At 51.3% G+C, this 19,422-nt stretch overlaps 2 protein-coding genes across 5 annotated transcripts; one reads left to right on the plus strand and one right to left on the minus strand.

The window, feature by feature from the left end:
- Positions 1–412: 412 nt before the first annotated feature.
- On the minus strand, positions 413–10,993 carry ZBTB8B (zinc finger and BTB domain containing 8B). Of its 4 annotated transcripts, none has more exons than XM_077788539.1 (5): positions 10,963–10,993; positions 9,253–10,128; positions 6,788–6,966; positions 3,909–6,000; positions 413–2,035 (listed from the first exon to the last, which is right to left on the minus strand). In XM_077788539.1, the coding sequence occupies exons 2-4, from the start codon at positions 10,124–10,126 to the stop codon at positions 5,689–5,691; spliced, it is 1,365 nt and encodes a 454-aa protein (XP_077644665.1). In that variant the 5' UTR covers positions 10,127–10,128; positions 10,963–10,993; the 3' UTR covers positions 413–2,035; positions 3,909–5,688. The 4 variants fall into 4 exon arrangements, with proteins under 4 accessions (XP_077644665.1, XP_021395111.1, XP_077644667.1 ...); XM_021539436.3 differs by having other exon boundaries at positions 3,593–6,000; XM_077788541.1 differs by lacking the exon at positions 413–2,035 and having other exon boundaries at positions 5,890–6,000; positions 9,359–10,128.
- Positions 10,994–11,103: 110 nt separating this feature from the next.
- Positions 11,104–18,924, plus strand: BSDC1 (BSD domain containing 1). Its single transcript, XM_021539383.2, has 11 exons — positions 11,104–11,123; positions 12,792–12,852; positions 13,662–13,778; positions 14,275–14,442; positions 14,538–14,592; positions 15,243–15,358; positions 15,578–15,646; positions 16,631–16,712; positions 17,391–17,921; positions 18,499–18,602; positions 18,828–18,924. The coding sequence occupies exons 1-11, from the start codon at positions 11,113–11,115 to the stop codon at positions 18,858–18,860; spliced, it is 1,347 nt and encodes a 448-aa protein (XP_021395058.1). The 5' UTR covers positions 11,104–11,112; the 3' UTR covers positions 18,861–18,924.
- Positions 18,925–19,422: the final 498 nt, after the last annotated feature.

The following is a 19,422-nucleotide window of genomic DNA, read 5'->3' on the forward strand; positions in this document are numbered from 1 at the left end:
CACTCCTCTGTCAGTGGGGTTTTATATCAATGTCAACAGGAGCTCGAGGGTTCTCCTTCTGCCAGGAACAGGCAAGAGAATTTAAAAAATATGGGGGGAAATGTCAATGTTATCTGGAGTGGCTTAATTAGAATTTTTAAAGATGCTACGAGTGCTTTCCTCAGAGCACCTCCTGCTCACTGCTGTGCTGTGGATCCAGGAACAGCCACAGAACAAACTTTGGTTTCCTCATCCACGGGGCTGATTTCATCTTGTTGTGCACAATAATGCATCCCAAACAATCCCAGACATCAGAGAGGTTTTTTAGGTTTTGTTTCTAACTTTTAGAACCGATTTCAGCTGAGAAAGTTCCACTTGAGATGCTGATTTCATCTTGCTGTGCACAATAATGCATCCCAAACAATCCCAGACATCAGAGAGGTTTTTTAGGTTTTATTTCTAAATTTTAGAGCAAATTTCAGCTGAGAAAGTTCCACTTGAGATGCTGTTTGGAGAGTTTATCCAGAGGGAATGTGCTTGGCAGCAGTGTGAAGGAGCTGCTCCTCACAGCCAGAATGTAGAGTCTGCTCTTCAGAGAACAATCACACTAAAAAAAATTAATATTTTTCTTGCTCACAGAAAAATTAATGTACATTTCTCCTTGGGTTTGGTAACCAAATAGGATTAACTGTAATAATATATAATGGTATAGTGTAATGTATTATAATAGTTTAATTAACTGTGGCACCAATTTAAAGATTGCAGTTCTCTTCAAAATAAACATTCCTCAGGAATCACAGCCTTCAGTTATGGTGCATCTTACAACTTGAATTATCCAGGGATATTTTTTACCAAGGAAAACTCAAGAGCTTATACTAGAACAACTTAAGGAACTGTTCAAAGCCTAGAAATTAATCAGGCATGGGATTACAACTTTCATGTGATCACTGCCACCTTAGATTGGGGTTGTCTTCATTTGCATCATCATTCCTCTCCTCACCTTTCCCAAGGACCAAACCAGGAGTGTTGAATCACCCGGGGTTTGAGTTCCACCTTTGTGCTCAAGCTCAAATCCAAATCTCAAATACAAATACAAATCTTGAGTACAAATCTGAGCCTAGAAGCACAAATCCAAATCTCAAATCCAAATCTCAAATCCAAATCTCGAGTACAAATCCAAATCTTGAGTAGAAATCCAAATCTCGAGTACAAATCTGAGCCTAGAAGCACAAATCCAAATCCCAAATCCAAATCTCGAGTAGAAATCTGAATCTCGAGTAGAAATCCAAATGTAGAAGCACAAATCCAAATCCAGAAGCACAAATCCAAATCTCCAAGCACAAATCCCAATCTAGAAGCACAAGTCCAAATCTCGAGTACAAATCCAAATTTCAAGTACAAGTCCAAATCTCAAATACAAATCCAATCTAGAAGCACAAATCGAAATCTCGAGTATAAAACCAAATCTCCAGTACAAATCCATGGAGCCTCCAGGGCACCAGGAGATTTTTCCTTTTTCCAAATGAGCAGGAAATTGGAATGTCCTGTCCTAAACCCAGGGAGGAATCTTCCCTTCTTCCCTCTGGCAGCAAGGCCAGTTTAGGGAAAGCCTGATCCTAATCCTGATCCAGCAGGACAATTAAAACCCTCCTTAAACTCTTTATTTTCAGCTGTTTCTCAGAACACCCAACTGTCCCACATTTGCATCCAGCTCATGTTGATGACTTAGGGCTGGATCCAAACAATTCTCCTCCCCAAATCATTCCCAAGCTTTTTGACACCCTCAGCTGCCCTGCTCTCCTCCTCCTTCCCCCACAAAGAATCCTTTTCACCAAGGGTGGAGATAACCACCCTCATCCCCTCTGAGTTCTTCAGCATCTCAATCTTTCATGAGAAAAAAAATTAAAAAAAAAAACAAAAAAAAGGGAAATTTGTCTACTTGCAGCAAGATTTTTTTGTCAAATATTGGATATAACACAAAATTTTCTGGAAAGGATATTTGGGATGTTGTCCTCCTCACATGTATTTCCTCCTAGCTGGGATCAGTGTCTGCTTCCTAGCAAGAAAAATGAGAAGTTTTAAAAGGAGTTTAAAAAGTTGAATTAACATAAAACTACAAGACTGTTAAAAAAAAGCCAGTATTAATAATATAAAATATTTTCTAAAAGTCTCACTTGGCTGGGGTTTACGTGAACAGAATCCTTTTAGTCTTTTCCTTCCAAAAACCTGATTTTTCTTGCAAACTAGCTGTCCCCAAAAATGGATATATTAATTTTTAAGCCAAATTAATGGAATGGAAATAATTATTTAATTTTAATGCCAGAAATTGAAACGTGAGCCTTCAATCTAGACACTCTCAGGTTTACTCAGTCAACATGGGAACAGTAAAAAAAAATCAAAGCAACCCTCTCAGAGAGTTTTATTTTCTAGACAATCAAAAAACTCCAGAATGTTCCAAGATCCACAAATATAGTTCAGTCACTTCCACAAATAAGGTTCGGTTTATAAGAATTTGTCATTGTTACTGGACCAAAGGACTTCAGTTATGAAACTGTCTTACAAAACATCAGGGAATTCAACGACCACATTTGGAAGATTTACAAGGGCTTCGCACCAAGAGGTTAAATGCACTACAAACACCAGTGCAGCATGTATTCCTTCAGTGAAATACAGTGCATTTCTGTGCAAAAATACATTAAAATGTGTATTCCTAAACAAAGTCAAGTACAACGAGCTAAGTTTTAAGATACGTCATCTTCGCGGCCTTTAAAAACCTTTGAGAAAGAGATTCTATTAGAATAACTCCCCTAAAAACATGGTTTTTGATTCTTCCTCAAGCACCACAGGAAGGTTTTGTTTTTTTTAAACAGCCAACATCATTTTCTCAAAGCTTGTAGAGGCTGGATCTACAAATGGAAGATTTCAGGAAAAAAAACATCCAAAAAACAAAGTGGAAAGCACAAGCAAACGGATTTACATGAACACCCCGGGTCACAAGAATGTGGATAAATAAACTCCATCCTCTTCTACATCCAAAGGCTGAAAAGACTCCACGGAAAAAAAAAAAAAAAACAAAACAAAGGCAGCACAAAATGACAATTTAACAGGAAACACCGAGTTTGGTGGAACTTTCCCTGTGGAAAAGCCTCCCCCCGCCCGCCCCGGACCCCTGACAGCTCCATTCTCTAGGCACAAACACACAAGGACAAATCTCTAAGACCAAAAACAGCAGGGTGAAGGAGAAGGTCTCTGCAGATATTCCTGCAAAGGGAATATCCCTTCCAAAGGGTTCATTTTCTCTGCTCCAAGTGCCTCCAGGGGCTCAGAGCCAGCAGAGCTCGGCCACAGCAGGAATTTCCCAGCCAGAAGCAGGCCCAGCTGATATTCCAGGTCTAGTGGCTTCTACCAATATTTACAACAAGGTGGAATCTTCATGACCAGAGCTGGGGGAGCCTGGTCGCTAAATATTAATTGGATCCCTATTTACATTCCTGCCTCACTTCCATCAGCGAGTCTCCCAAAAAAAAAAAAAAAATTAGATTATCCATGGCTCTCAAGGCAGAAAGTCCCTCTTTTATCACCTTTATCACCCTGTGGTTTTGGGTGGACTCACCAAAAATCCAGTAGTCCAAAAGACAAGCCCTGGGAGGATGGAAGGTGCTTTTCCAAACATTCCAGCAAGATCTACAAGCCCCACATTTTGCTCAGGTTTTCAAGAGCACCAAGGAGCCAAAACCACAGCAGGATTTTCAGAGCAGCTCAACTCCAAAAGTGGCACCTCCAGGAGTTGTCCCTCCAATGTCCCTTAATTCAGATCGACTAAAACAGGGGCTCTAGAGCAGGGAAATCTGTAAAGGTCTTGTCCTGTGTTCCAGCTCCTACAAACTCAAATTTCCAGCAGACCTGGAACAGGAATGACTGAAACTCACCCAAATTAAGAGTCAGAAAATAAAACCAGCACATGACATGGTGACACTCATCAAGAACTTGGACCAGACCACTCCAAAGGAAGTCTCTTCACCTTCTGCTCTGCTCAGCAGCCGCCAATAAAGTGAATTCTTTAAAAAGAACTTTGTTTCTTCTTTCCTCATCCTACCTGGTGTGGCAATGAACCCTTGGCTGCACTTGTGAGAGCAGCAGCACCTCTCACAAATAAATCTGACACGACAGTGGGACTGTTTCACTGCTGGATGAAGCACAGGGAGAAGCTGAATTGTTCTTTTCCAACATGTACAAGAAAAGCACGAGGTATGCAGAAAAAAAAAAACCTGGTTAAATCAGAGGGCTCTTGGGTTTTTTAAGTTTGCCAAGTGGAAAATCTTTACACCAAAACCCTCAGGAAACAGCACCAAGTGGGAGGAACTGCTCACTCTTTGTCAGCCAAATCTGTCTACAGAATTCTGCTCCAGCCAAAAAGACTCATCAAATTTGCCTTTTCGTGAAACACTTAGAGAACAGCGGAGTGAAGAAGCATTAACAGTCTTATTTCACAGTATATTTCAGTTTTGTCCCTTTTGTCAGGGAACAGGAGGTCACCCCTAAGCAAACAGGCTTTCTGATGGTGCTGGGTTTTCTTCTAAAGCTTCCCAGCCTGAGTTCTGATAGCTCTTAAAAACTTGCTGCTGGAAAGGTGACAAAATCTCACCTCCTTTCCAAAGCCTTAGCTGCCCCAGCAAAGAAACAGGAGGTCCACAGTGGAGGTTTTAAAAAAAAAATACTGGATAAAAATCACAAAACATAAATCATCCCCGATTTTGAAAAGAAATTACAGGAAAAGACAAAAAAAGGATTCCAAAAGGGCATTCAGAGCTCTTTTATAGCATAGCTCAGATATTTCACTGCTCCTCAGCTACACCAGGTGTGGATCTGGTTATTCAATCTGCCACAGTCAGAATTCCCAAGGAACCTGCCTGACAGCTTTTAACTCCTATTGTAAAAAGCTGAAAAGAATTTGGGCTTTTCTCTTGGTCCTGGCCACTAAAACACCATTATTTGTGCTTAATATTGAAGCCAAGACTGCTGATATCTGAGTGACATTAAAGACACAGCTGAAGATCTACAGCCTGAGCTCTTAGGAGAGGAAGATGCAGTAAAAATTCAGAAAGAAAAACTTGATCTCTAAATTCCTGCAATTAATTATGTGAAATAGATTTATTCTTCCTGTCTATCTTTCCAGCAGCAGCATATTTTGATTGTTTGTTTGTTAGTTAGTTTGTTATCCTGGTTTTTCTGCCCTGGTTTCCAAGGTCAAGTCCAGTCATAGCAAAAATTTATGGTTCATAATTTAGATAACACTGTCCTAAGACAGAAGAATCACAGATTAGCTTGGAAAAGTCCCAAGGTAAGAGATATAAACCACATTTGATGTCATCTTCAGAGAAAAGGTGGTGCTCCTTTCAGATCAGGGATTAAGGACTCATTATTTGAAGAAACCTGTCCCAAAAACAACCTGCAAACCCAAAACCAGCAGGCAGAGAAACTGCTCGAGTCCAACCTCTGTGAGCCCAGACAGGAGATTCTTCACAGATTTCCTGTGCACAGCACTGAAAACGTTCAAAGTATTAAAAATTCCAATTTTTCCCCGCAATTGAATTAAAAAAAAAACAGAATAATAAAAACCAGCACAGTGTCACTGATTGAGCAAATGTGCAGTTTTCTGTCACAGCCACTGCCAGGGAACCTCTCAGTGCTCCCCCTCTCCTCTCACTGCTACATCAAAGTCTCTCTGTCTGACAAACTCCGGTGGATCTCCTGCTTGTCATCGCCATCCTCATCCTCAGCTGCCTCGTTTTCCTCTCCAGACTCCACATAGATGGGCCAATCGTTGTCAGCATCCCCTTTTTCCTGCCCTTCCGAGGCCGTCTCCACCAGGCTGAGGTTGATGGGCAGGGAGTCCTCGTGGGTGGTGGTGACACAGGTGCAGCTGTCACAGAGCCCGAAGCGCCGCAGCCCCTGCGACAGGCTGTTGGTGAAGGTTCTCCTGCAGCCCTTGCAGATGATGGGCTTGTTGGAGCGATGGACCTGCAGGAAAAACAACAAACTTGGAGGGAAAAAGGTAATTTGCTGTTTCCACAAGCCACACTTCAGCTGAAGGGTTCCCATCGTGATTTAGATTTGGGCTACCCAAGTGAAGAAATCATGGACTTGGGTTGGAAGGATCTTAGAGCTTGTCCACACCATGGACACCTTCCACAATTCCAGGTTGCTCCAAGCCCTGTCAGGAATGGGGAATCCACACCTTCACCACCCTCACAGGGCAGAATTCCTTCCCAAAATCTAACCTAACACACTGAGAGAACAAAACACCCAAATCCTTATTGTGCAGTTTGGGAGAAACATCAAACACTTGTGAGAGCAGAATTACAAATAAATCTGACATGGCACTGGGACTGTTTCAATGCTGGCCTTGACCTGGTGAGCACTAGTTAATCATGATGCATATTTGTCATTTCACTCTACAGTATTAATTAGATGTTTTATTTCAAGGTTGAATAAGCTCTGTTTGCTGTGGTAGCTGAATGGGTTATCAGTACTCACTTCTGGTTTTGGTTTTAGCAGCTAGAACATGTTGGAGAGTGAATGGGCCACCTCTCCAAAGACATTGAACAAACCACCAGTACATCAATTTCCTCCACCCCCACGAAGGAACGCGAAACAATATCTTATTTATAGAAAACGCGTGGGAAACCTCCCCAACAGAATAAACTCAAAAAGCTGTAGAAAATCTTAAGAATCAGGGGGTGACCCATCCAAATTAACCTCTTCCTCCTGGAAATCAAAGCACGAGGGTTCGAGGCGGGGTACTCACGCTCAGGGCGTGGCTGCGCAGGTGCTCCTGGCGGGTGAAGCGCTTGCCGCAGGTGTCGCAGGGGTACGGCCGCTCCCCGGTGTGCGAGCGGATGTGGCGCTTCAGGATCCCCTTCTGCTTGGCCGTGTAGGGGCAGAAGGGGCACTTGTGCAGCTTGATGGGCACCACCAGCACGTCACCTTGGGGAGGAGAACACAGCCCGTGAGCTCGGGCACCTCCTCAGCCGCTGCGCCGGGTGCTGAGCCGAGCTCTCCCCGCGCTCACTTACCTGGCATTTCCTCAGCCGTGCCATGGCAGAACTCCTGCAGCTGCAGTGCCCTGCAAAATCAGCCTGTCTGTTGTTCAAGACAGCAAAACTTTTTTATTTTAAAAAGCCTTTTAATTAAGTACCAATAATCTGCTTCTAGTGAAGCGGGGTCTCTGCTCCGTCTCAGCCACTTCCTTTTTTCTTAAATTATTAAACCATTAGCATTAAACAGCATCAGAAACTAAAACCTTTAACACAAACTGCAGGCAGGAATAGCACATTTTGTCCATGTTCTTTCATATCTAGATACGAAAATATAACTCTTTGTTTCTACTGCCTTCCTGTTGGGAATAACGAGGTGAAGGACCCAAATACATTTCCTGACAGTATTTTACTGTTCTTAAAAACAAACCACAAGTAATACAGAATTTATGGAGTCAGGTGCAAGAACAGAATTAAATTTGAAGATCCCATTTTACAGAAACGTGGGCATTGCCAAATTTTTCAGCACCAGCCCAGCTTCCTTTCCAGCAGAAAGGTGGAGATGTGCTGCCAAAGGATTAATTTTCCCTGTTCCAGGCTCTGATTCAGGGAAATGTTTTTGTGTGTCAAACAGGTGAGGCTGCAGAGCATCCTTTTTATTACGGTTTATCCAACCTACTATCAAAAAAGGTGTGTCTGGTATTAATGATGTGGGTGAGAGTCAGCTCACCCTGTTTTGGAGCTTCCCAAGGGATTACAAATACCTGCTGGGCATTTAGAGCTTCATTTAAACCCATTTATTAGTCCTGCCTTGCTTCCAGTGCTCTCCAGGTGCCTGTTTGCCCTCCTTCTGCTGTGAAGGATGACTGGGGCAGAGGTGGACGCTTGAAAAGAAGTGACATTTACCTCATCTCTTAACCTGAGTGCACCATTCTTTTATCAGGACTTTTTATTTCCCATTTCTGGCGCCTTGTGAAGAAGCTGAGGCAGCAGCACCACTGAAAGCTGAGAAACTCCCACTCTCCTCACTGCTACAAAGTCCTGTTTTAGCACAGGAACAGAAGGAATGGAAGGTTTGGTTTCTTTTCCCTCACTCCTACTCAAACCCCATCTCCCACTAACATTTCTGATACACTCAGGATTCCTGATGTTCCCTATCAAACTCTGGAAGCCTTTCCCTTTTAGTGACTCAGGAACAGCCTGGAGGTGTTGAGAGAGGCAAAAGAGAAATGAAATTTGTGTGTTGGATGTTCTTGCCTTGCCACACATCAAAAAGCAGCAGCGTGAGTGGTGACAGCCCTGCTCTGAGAGTAAACCTGCATTTGTGATTTTAACAGTGCCCTGTTTGAGAGCACTGAGAGGATCTGTCACTTTTATTGGCTTTAAAGTCACTCAGGCAGCTTGAGCTGGAGATGGCAGGAAGATAAATTTGCTGGCTACAGTCAGTGCCAGCCCTGTGGCATTTGTCACATCCTCAGCACCTGTGGCACTCGCAGTTTGTCAGAGCCACCTCCTGTCCTCACAGGGCTGTTTGGACAAGGCACTTATGAAAAACCAGATAAAATGCCCAAATCTTTATTGTCCACATCAAGAGAAATGCACATGGACATGATTTTCTTCTTCTCCAGGTGCCTGAGAGTGCTGCCAGGAAATATTCCTGAGATATTCCAACTGGTGCTGGCCTTGGGGCAGCTGGAAAGTGAAAAAAGCCTCATCTTTATGCCATGCCACAGAGCTGAAAGCTTTCAGTGCTCCTAAAGGGCTTGCAGGAATCCCTCAGTGTCGGATAAAACTGATTCCTGTCCCCTGAATTTCAATGCAGGAGCAAACAGAGCAGCACTGGCAGGAGCTGGGATGGGATGAGCTCCTGCTGCGCCAGGTCCTGCAGCAGATCCCTCCTGTGGCAGCTCAGCTCCTGTTGAACTGCTCCTTACGACCACCAGGAGGGAAAAATCCTTTTTAAAAGCATTCAACAAGGTCCCAGTGATTTTTTTTATTAAAGAATCACCCCAAGTGGAGTCTGGGGGTGATCTGGGAGCTGCAGAGCTGTCAGCAATACTCACCTGCCACGGGCTGCACCAAACAAACAAGTCCAGCTGCTTTAAAAGTGCACAAGGAGAGTTTATTTCACCGTGCCAAAAATTCAGCGAAATATTCTCGGACGGGAGTAACAAAAGAAACCCAACAAAGCCGTTCCCTCCTCCACTGCACATCCTGCAGCCCCGAGTCCTCTCACCTGTGTCCTCACCATACCAGTCGCTGTGAACGTCCATCATGGAGCTCACGGCCACTCCTGCGTCCTCAGCCCTACCCTCAAATCCCCGGACAAAGTGATGCACCACCTCCTCCTTCCTCGGGGCCGAGCCGTTGCGCAGCAGAGCCTCCAGGAACTGCTTCATGTGCAAATTGTTGCAGGCCAGCTCCAGGGGCTGCCCCTCTTCCCCCTGCCCCAGCGAGGAGGGCGCGGGGTACGGCGCCAGCCGCCCGTCCGCCTCGTCGGGGTCCAACTCCACCTTGGGCTCCACCGCCCCGGCCGGCTCGGCGGCTCCGGGGGCCGCCGGCTCCGGGGGCTGGCAGCCAGCACAGTCCCCGCACGGAGGGTCCCGCCGGCATTCCGGAACCTTCTCCTGCACGCAGCACGAGGCAGCGCTCCTGGAGCCCGCCGAGGTGCCCTCCCTGGCCGAGCTGCCGCTGTCGGCCTGGTACAAGGCCGCCGCCTCCCTCTCCATCTTCCTGCAGATGTCCAAGGAGGACCTGATGTAGCTTTTGCAGAAGTTGACCACGTCGGTCATCTGCAGGTAGCTGGCGGCGGACATCACCTCGATGACGTTCTCGCCGCACAGATCCAGCTTCCCCGAGTAGAGGAAATCCAGGATGACGGAGAAAGCCTCGGAGGTGACGATGTCCAGCGAGGCCGTGCTGTGGCGCCCGCTGTCCTGGATGTAGTGGATGAGCAGCGCTCGGAAGTAGCCGCTGTTGGCGAACAGGATGTTCTTGTGGGCTTTGAAGATCCTGCCCTCCACGATGATGCTGCAGTCGCAGAAGAAATCCCGCTTGCGCTGCTCGTTCAGCTCCCCCAGCAGCTTGCTGTAGTAGGATTGCACCTCCATGGCTGTGCGGGAACAGAGCCAGGCGTCAGCGCGGCAGGGACACCGGGACTGCGGGGACACCGGCACCGGGGGACACCGGCACCGGGGGACACCGGGACTGCGGGGACACCGGCACCGGGGGACACCGGGACCGGGGGGACACCGGGACCGGGGGACACTGGGACCGGGGGACACCGGGACCTCCAGGGACACCGGGACCGGGGGACACCGGGACTGGGGGACACCGGGACCTGCAGGGATACCGGCACCGCGGGGACACTGGGACCGGGGGACACCGGCACCGCGGGACACCGGGACCTGCAGGGATACCGGCACCGCGGGGACACCGGGACCGGGGGACACCGGCACCGCGGGACACCGGGACCTGCAGGGATACCGGCACCGCGGGGACACCGGGACCGGGGGACACCGGCACCGGGGCACACCGGCACGGCGGGGACACCGGGACCGGGGGACACCAGGACCACGGGGACACTGGGACCGCGGGACACCGGGACCGTGGGGACACCGGGACTTGCAGGGACACCAGGACATGAGGAGACACCGGGACCCCTCCGCTGTCAGCACCGCCTTGCCCGGTACCGGGATCCCTCCCTGCTCCAAGCACCGCCCTGCCCGGTACCGGGACCCCTCCGTTGTCAGCACCGCCCTGCCCGGTACCGGGATCCCTCCCTGCTCCAAGGATCGCCCTGCCCGGTACCGGGACCCCTCCGCTGTCAGCACCGCCCTGCCCGGTACCGGGACCCCTCCGCTGTCAGCACCGCCCTGCCCGGTACCGGGGCGCCCCGGGCCGCGTCCCCGCCCGCCCCGGGGAGCGCCCGGTGCGCAGCGCTCACCTCCGCGCGGCGCCGCTCCCGGTCCCGCCCGGCCGCCGTACCGGGCGCGCCCCCGGGGCGGGGCGGGACGTGACGTCAGAGCGGCCCCGGTTCCGGGGCGGCCCCGCGGGGTGAGGGGTCGGTAAATATTGGTGACGTCACACCGGCAAGATGGCGGAGGGGTGAGCGGGGCACGGCCGGGGGGGGACGGGACCGGGGACGAGAACGGGACAGGGAACGGGAACGGGAACGGGAACGGGACCGGGACGGGGAATGGGAACGGGACAGGGAATGGGAACGGGACAGGGAACGGGACCGGGACGGGGAATGGGAACGGGACAGGGAAGGGGAACGGGACAGGGAACGGGACCGGGACAGGGAACGGGAACGGGACCGGGGCAGGGAACGGGACCGGGACAGGGAACGGGAACGGGACCGGGAACGGGAACGGGACCGGGGCAGGGAATGGGAACGGGACAGGGAACGGGAACGGGGCAGGGAACGGGAACGGGACAGGGAACGGGAACGGGACAGGGAACGGGAACGGGACCGGGACAGGGAACGGGAACGGGACCGGGAACGGGAACGGGAACGGGACAGGGAATGGGAACGGGACAGGGGCAGGGAATGGGAACGGGACAGGGAACGGGACCGGGACAGGGAACGGGAACGGGACGGGGAATGGGAACAGGACTGGGAACGGGAACGGGACAGGGAATGGGAATGGGGCAGGGAACGGGACCGGGACCGGGAACGGGGCAGGGAACTGGACAGGGAACGGGAATAGGAACGGGACAGGGAAAGGCACCGGGACTGGGGCAGGGAATGGGGCCGGGATCGGGACTGGGAACGGGAGAGGGACAGGGAACAGGAACGGGACCGGGAACGGCACAGGGACGGCCGTGGGATGGGGGCGGCGAGAGCGGGGCCGTGCCGGCTGCGGTTTGGGGCTGGGATCCGGGATCGGGGTCTGGGGGTGGAATCTGGGTCCGGGCTCGGGATCTGGGTTGGGATCCGGGCTTGGGTCTGGATTTGGGTTCATAGTCGGGATCTGGGTTGGGATCCGGGCTTGGGTCTGGATTTGGGTTCATAGTCAGGATCTGGAGTTGGGATCTGGGTTGGGATCCGGGATTGGGTCTGGATTTGGGTTCATAGTCGGGATCTGGAGTTGGGATCTGGGATTGGGTCTGGATTTGGGTTCATAGTCGGGATCTGGGTTGGGATCCGGGCTTGGGTCTGGATTTGGGTTCATAGTCAGGATCTGGAGTTGGGATCTGGGTTGGGATCCGGGCTTGGGTCTGGATTTGGGTTCATAGTTGGGATCTGGAGTCCGAGTTTGGTGTTGGGATCTGGCTCTGAGTCTGGGGTCTACGTATGGCGCCAGCATTTGCTCTGGGATGGAATGTAGGGTGTGGGTCTGGGCTCGGGGTCTGGGAGCTCCGTCTGGGATGCTGGTTTGGGGTTAGGATATGGGCTTGGAGTCTGGGATGCTGGTTTGGGGTCGGGCTATGGGATGTGGGTCTGGGATGCTGGTTTGGGGTTGGGATATGGGTTTGGAGTCTGGGATGCTGGTTTGGGGTCGGGCTATGGGATGTGGGTCTGGGATGCTGGTTTGGGGTCGGGCTATGGGATGTGGGTCTGGGATGCTGGTTTGGGGTCGGGCTATGGGATGTGGGTCTGGGATGCTGGTTTGGGGTTAGGATATGGGATGTGGGTCTGGGATGCTGGTTTGGGGTCGGGATATGGGATGTGGCTCTGGGATGCTGGTTTGGGGTCGGGCTATGGGGTGTGGCTCTGGGCTGGGGCTCTGTGCATGGCAGCGTGCTGACGCTGTGTTCTGTCCCACGCAGGGAGGACGGCGGCTGGTGGCGGAGCTGGCTCCAGCAGAGCTACCAGGCTGTCAAGGAGAAGGTGGGAACCTCTGGGAACATCTGGGAACCTCTGGGAGCCTCCAGGACCGCAGTCCCGGGAGCCCAGCGAGGCTCCTCCACAGCCCCAGAGGGTCTCCCCAGAGTGGGGTTGGGATGGGTTTTTTGGGGATTGATGGGCTGAAGTGGCTTGTGTGATTTTAGAAGGTAAATGAATGTTTATTCAAAAGCACTTCTCTTATAGAGAACGTCGTGAACATTAATTTCATTGGTCTTAAAGTAAAAACATTTTACTTGATCGGTACACTTAGGTTAGTGTGGTAGAACATGCTTACAAATAATATGAATGGGAAGCAAGATAATAGATTGTTTATATTTCTGTTGGGGTTTTTCTCAGGCTTAGCCTGGTAGAAATCTTTCTCCTTTTCTCTCTGACTGGACTGAGAATATCCACAGGGGCTCTCATGGCTGAGTGAGCACTGGGTCATGCTGGGCTATGCCGTGTGGAAATCACCCCCTGAGCAGGGGTTGTGTTCCCAGCATGGCTTTGTGGTGTGCAACTTCCTGCCTGTGACAGCACTGCTTGTGTTAATTACACACAAAACCTAAAGCCAGGCTTTTCCCAGCCTGTGTTTTTTCCAGTCGTGGCTTCAAAACCTCCTGGAATGCGTTTTGGGCATAGCAGGTGCTGTTGTTGTTCAGGTTATTCTGGTCTTACGCATTGCCCAGGCTCGGGGGGAGGGCTCAGCTGGGCTAAACTCTCACAGCTGAGTTTTTGTAACGTGCTGGGAGCCATGCCAGCTTTGCTGGGGAAGCAAAAGCCTGGAGAATCCATGTGCTGTCTCCTTGCAGTCCACAGAGGCTTTGGAGTTCATGAAGAGGGACCTGGCTGAGTTCACCCAGGTGGTGCAGCACGACACCGCCTGCACCATCGCCGCCACGGCCAGCGTGGTCAAGGACAAGCTGGCAGTGAGTAGGGGCTGGGAGAGCTTCCACACCATCCACTGCCACCCCTGCCACCATCCCACGCTGCTCCAGGCCCCCTCCAGCCCCACCTGGCATCATTCCAGGGATGGGACAGCCACAGCTTCTCTGGGAATTCCATCCCAGCACTCTCACAGGGGAGAATTCCTTCTCAATATCCCATCTAGCCCCACCTTCCTTCAGCTCTCCCTTGCTCTGTGGAGCACAGGAGGGTGCCTGTGGTTCCCTCTCCAGTGTGCTGAGCAGGGGGGACACTGGCAGTGCCACTGTAGGGTGACACGGGCTCTCCACACCAGCAGGGACAGCCCCACCCAAGAGCAGGCAGCCCCCAACCTGGCTGTGTTTTCCCTCAAAGCCTCAGTTTCCCCTCTGAGGCAGGTGCCTCCCACCACTTCCCTGAAGGGGCAGATCCTGCTCCCTTCAGGGCCCTGCCCAGAAATCCTGGGATGTTTCTGACACTGTGCTGCCTCTCCCCTTGAAGAGGGCAGAAGGCTCAGGTGCCACAGAGAAGGTGAGGAAGGGCCTGTCTGACTTCCTGGGGGTCATCTCGGACACTTTTGCTCCTTCTCCTGACAAAACCATCGACTGCGACGTTATCACCCTGATGGCGACGCCCTCGGGCACCACCGAGCCCTACGACAGTGCCAAGGTCAGTGTCCCTGCCTGGCATGTGGCACCCTGAGCCTGCTGCTCTGTCCCTGCTGCTGTCCCTCCCCTGACACTGTCCCCGTGTGTCTCCTCCAGGCTCGTCTCTACAGCCTCCAGTCCGACCCAGCCACCTACTGCAACGAGCCCGACGGTATGGGGGGGCTCAGGGGGTGCAGGTGCTGCCCCGAGGGGGTCTGGGGGACAGCTGGAATTCCCTGAATTAGGTCTGCAGGGCTGGCTGGGCTGTAGCTGGGGCCAGCTGTGAAGAGCAGAGCTGACTCTAACCTCAAGGATCAGCTTAGCTTGAATTTACTGGCCCAATTGAAATTGGTGGCCTTGGGCTGGCAGAGGGGTTCAGAGCTCTGTATTGTCACTATTGGACATGAAATGGGTACACAGGAGCTTGGTGAGGAGGTCTTGGTCTTTCAAGAGAGAAAAAAGAGACAATTTTATTATTTTATTATAGAATTCCAAAAGTGACAGTGGATTGGAGGATGAAATTGCCACCTCTCCAGCCACACTGGTCAAACCAACAGCCCATCAATTCTCTCCTCCCACAAAGAATGTAAAACAATCATTATTTACATGAACAGCACGTGAGAACTCCAGTAGAAATATGTAAACATTATCAAAAGGCTAAAGAATTTTGATGAGAACTTTAAAACTTTCAAAAGAACTGTAAAAGAAAACGCTTTTAAAAATCAGAGCAACACTGTATCTCCCTCCTCCTTTGCCCCAGCATCTCTGCAATGGAACTTCCCCAAATTCAAGGCCTGTTATCCCTGTGCTTGTCCCAAACAGGCCCTGCTGAGCTGCTGGAGGCCTGGCTGGCTCAGTTCAACCTGGAGGAGAAGAAAGGGGAGATTGCAGAGCTGCTGGCAACCAGCCCTTCCATCCGGGCACTCTACACCAAAATGGTGAGCCCTGCCTGGGCAGTTCCTGACCTGGGGAATGCTGCAGGAGAGCCCTGAGCTCTTTGTCCCCTGCAGCTGGAATGGAAACTATGGAAAAATAGTTTGCAATGAGGAAATGGTTGCAGTAAAAAGGGAGCTGCTTTAGGAGGAGAGAGGGGCACGGCAGCAGCTGCAGCTCTCCCTCTGAGGGGTTCATCCCTTTCCCTGATCCCTTTCTCCCAGGTCCCTGTGGCTGTTTCCCACTTGGAGTTTTGGCAGCGCTACTTCTACAAATTGCATCGCCTGGAGCAGGTGGGTCAGGCTGGGGGGGTCCCTGGGGGCTTTTCCTGGGAAAACAGGGAATTGGGCTGACCCTTGGAGCCAGTGCTGCTGAAATGCCCGGGGCAGGAAAGGGATGGTGACAGAGCCCAACCTGGTTCAAGGGCTCCGTGGGAGGAAAAATCCTTCCAAGCTGAGCTTCCACAGAAAGGCTCAGCAGTCTCTGTTGTTCAGTCTCAAGGTAGTTTATTGCAAATTATCTAAAAGATTTTCTTCTGGGGCTGCTGTGGTTTGCTCACAGCTCAGGCAGAGGCACACACACACCCTGACATCCTCTCTGTCTCTCATCTTCTCCTCTGTCCACATCCTGGGCTACTGTTATCTTTTAGATGGTGCATTACATGATAAATGTTCACAGTTTTTCCCAGTGCCCATTACCTATATTAAATGGTGCTTTTCTATCTTTTATATGGTACATTACGTGTTACATGGTTACAGTTTTCCCCAATGCCTATTACCTATATTAAATGGTGATTTTCTATCTTTTATATGGTACATTACGTGTTACATGGTTACAGTTTTTCCCCAATGCCTATTACCTATATTAAATGGTGCTTTTCTACTCTAAACCAATCTGTGAGTGCCAACATCACCAAGAACATGGAGGTGAGGAAGAAGAAAGAGGGATGACAGGGCAGGCCCAAATCCCAAATCCATCTTAAACCCTCTGACCCCCATGTACAAAACCAAAACCTCCCTGTACAGCACTCAAAAATTTTTCCTCTTCTTTGTGACTACTTCTACTCTAATATCTACATTTTTGTGACTTCTTGTTCTTCCTGCAAAGTTGGTAAATCATCCCATGGCTCAAACCCAAAATCACAGCTGTTTGCAGCTGCCTGCCAGGGTCTCAAATGCTTCTGACCTGGGTCTGGAACCTCCAAAAATGCCTGAGGGACATTTTGAGTTCCGACAGGATGGGGGATGTGAGCGTCTGCTGGTGTTCAATTCCTGCAGGATGAAGCCCGGAGGGAAGCTCTGAAGCAGCGAGCAGAGCAGAGCATGCACCAAGAGGAGCCAGGCTGGGAGGAGGACGAAGGTGGGACATGTTTGGGGGCTCTGGGAGGCTTTGTGGAGAACTTGTCATGGGGTGGTGGCTCCTCCTCACTCCCACAAATCCCAACAGGCAGCTCTGATCTCTGCTCTGTGAGCAGTGGTGGCATCAGGGAGTGCCTGGGGCTGTGTCAGGTGCTTGAGGTTGGATATCAGGAAATGTTCTACCCCAGAGGGTGCTGGGCACTGATGAATAGACTTGATTCAGAAGGCTGTGAAAGTAAGACTCCCCTTTATTCAAAATACACCTCTCTTTTATACAGAGCTTTGTAAGGACCAAATCAATTCGTTTTGAAGTGAAAACAACCCAAAGCATTGGTGCAGAGTGCTTGACACACACTGCTAGAACTTAACTATAAACAACGTGAAAAACAAGAGAGATAAAGAATTATTTACATTCTTCCCCAGTTCCTTCCCAGGCTTCTGCCTGGCTAGAAATTCTCAGTTTCTTTCTTTGACTGAATCCGAGACCCACACCCCAGGGAATGGGCAGGGCCCCAAAGCTGGCAGGGCTTCAGGACAGCGCTCTCAGGGGTGCCCAGGGTGAGGTTGTTGGGGTTGGACTGGATGTTCCCAGTGGGTCCCTCCCAGCTCGGGCCATTCTGTGGAATCCAGCTCCCAGCCCAGCTGAAACATCTCTCGCTTCTCTTCTGCCTCCCTACAGAGGAGTTCTTGGGGATGTCCCCCCTGCCTTGTGCAAACATCACATTCCCAGGAGCAGCACAGAAAGAGCCCAGCTCGGAGGGAAACCCCCCAGCTGCTCCCAAGGGTCCCTCGGGGGAGAGCTGGGCTGTGCTGCCCCCAGAGCTGGTGCCAGTGGAGCAGAGCCCCTCGGAGAGCAGCGAGAGCGTGTCCCTGGTGACTCAGATTGCAAACCCTGCCCCTGTGCCTGCCACCCAGCCACAGACTGCAGCTCCTCCCGTGGGCGCCGGCCAACTCTCCCCCAGCCTGCTGGAGGCCACCTTGGAAGAGCAGAGCTCCCTGCCCAAGCCCCCAGAAGCTGCTCAGCCTTCTGCACCTGCCCAGGAATCAGCAGCATCCTTGGAGCCAGCTGGAGCAGAGCTCAGAGAGCTGGAGAGCAAAGGGCAGGGCAGGACAGAGACTCTGAGATCAGAGGAAGGACCCACAGATCTGAGAGTCTTCGAGCTCAACTCGGACAGTGGCAAATCCACCCCCTCCAACAACGGCAAGAAAGGTTTGTGTGGGGCTGGGAACCCGCCGGGAGGGGCAGCTCTGGGTTTCTGGTGCTGAGGGAGAGGAAAGGGAAAGAAATCAAAGGTCTGCTGGCTGAGCAGAGCAGCCCTTGGTCCCTGGATGCCAGGAAAGGCTGTGCTCTGTGGTGAGATCAAGAGAGAAAAAAGAGCCAATTTTATTATTTTATTATAGAATTCCAAAAGGGACAGTGGATTGGAGGGTGTCACCTCTGCCTGTCATCCCTGGGGGTGTCCCTGCTGGGACAATGACAGTCCCCATATCCAAGTCCCTCCTGTCATTCCTTATCTGCTGCATTTTCTGTGTGGCTGGAACCTGACACATCCCAGTTCTCCCAGGCCAGAGGAGAAAATATTTCAGCATCCACCTCTCCCACTGGTCCTGCACCAGCCCTGGCAGTGAGGGAAGCAAGCTCAGTCCATCCCATCTGTGTCGGGGAGCTGTTCCTGGCAATGTGGAGGCTTTCCCTCCTCAGGCAGGCTGTGGTAGCTCTGGGCCCTGGGAATTCCAGGGCTTTGGGGCCAGCTCTGGTGGCTCAGTGGGGATTTTTGTGCTTCCAGGCTCCAGCACGGATATCAGCGAGGACTGGGAAAAGGATTTTGATCTGGACATGACAGAAGAGGAGGTGCAGCTGGCGCTCTCCAAGGTGGAAGTGGCTGGGGAGGTGAGTCAGGAGAGGCAAAACTGCCCCCCAAAAAGCATCACCAAGGCCTCGGGGTGCTGGGATGAGTGTGCAGGTTTCCCAAGGGGAACAGAGCAGGCAAATCCCTGTTGTGGGAGTGTGAGGATACATCAGGTGCCCTGGGAAGGAGGAGCTGTTGAGTTACAGAAACAAACAGCTGAGAACAGCTCAGAAACAGCTCAGAAACGGATTTCCTCTTGCTTGCAGCTGGAAGATGAAGAGTGGGAAGACTGGGAATAAAGCAGCTGCTTCCAGTGTGTGTCACAGGCTCATTTCCACCATCGAATGTGAATCCAATCTCGGACCGGCTGTTCCTTTGTGTGTGACTGTGCTGGGGGTTGCAGTTCCAGGCTGGAGGAGTTCCATCCCTGCAAAAACCTGGGGGCAACTCAAGTCACCCCTTCAGATGCAGGAGGAGGAAGCAGGAGGTCGCTGGCACACAGGAGCCTGACTTCTCCATAGGTCCTAGAGACTGGCCAAGCCAAAACTGACCCTGCCGTGTTAGGGAGAGGCAGAGTGAGGGGTCCCTGGGGCCAGCTGGGCACTCAGAGCCCTGCCAGGAGTGCTGGGTGCTGCCAGGCTGCCAGCTGGCTCCTTCCTTGCTTGTGTGTGCACGTGTAACCTACAGCTGAGAGGATCCTGGACGTGGCTGTGCCTGCTCTGCAATTCCCACCTGGAAAGCAGCACCCAGGGAGGGCCTGAGGGCTGGAGGTGCTGCAGAAAAAGGCACTTGGCTCGTGGCTTTGACCCTGGAAGGAGCCAAACCCCCCTGCCAAACCCTGAGCTTCTGCCTGGCTTTTTG

This window comes from Lonchura striata, chromosome 26 (assembly GCF_046129695.1).
Source record: "Lonchura striata isolate bLonStr1 chromosome 26, bLonStr1.mat, whole genome shotgun sequence".
Taxonomy (NCBI): domain Eukaryota; kingdom Metazoa; phylum Chordata; class Aves; order Passeriformes; family Estrildidae; genus Lonchura; species Lonchura striata.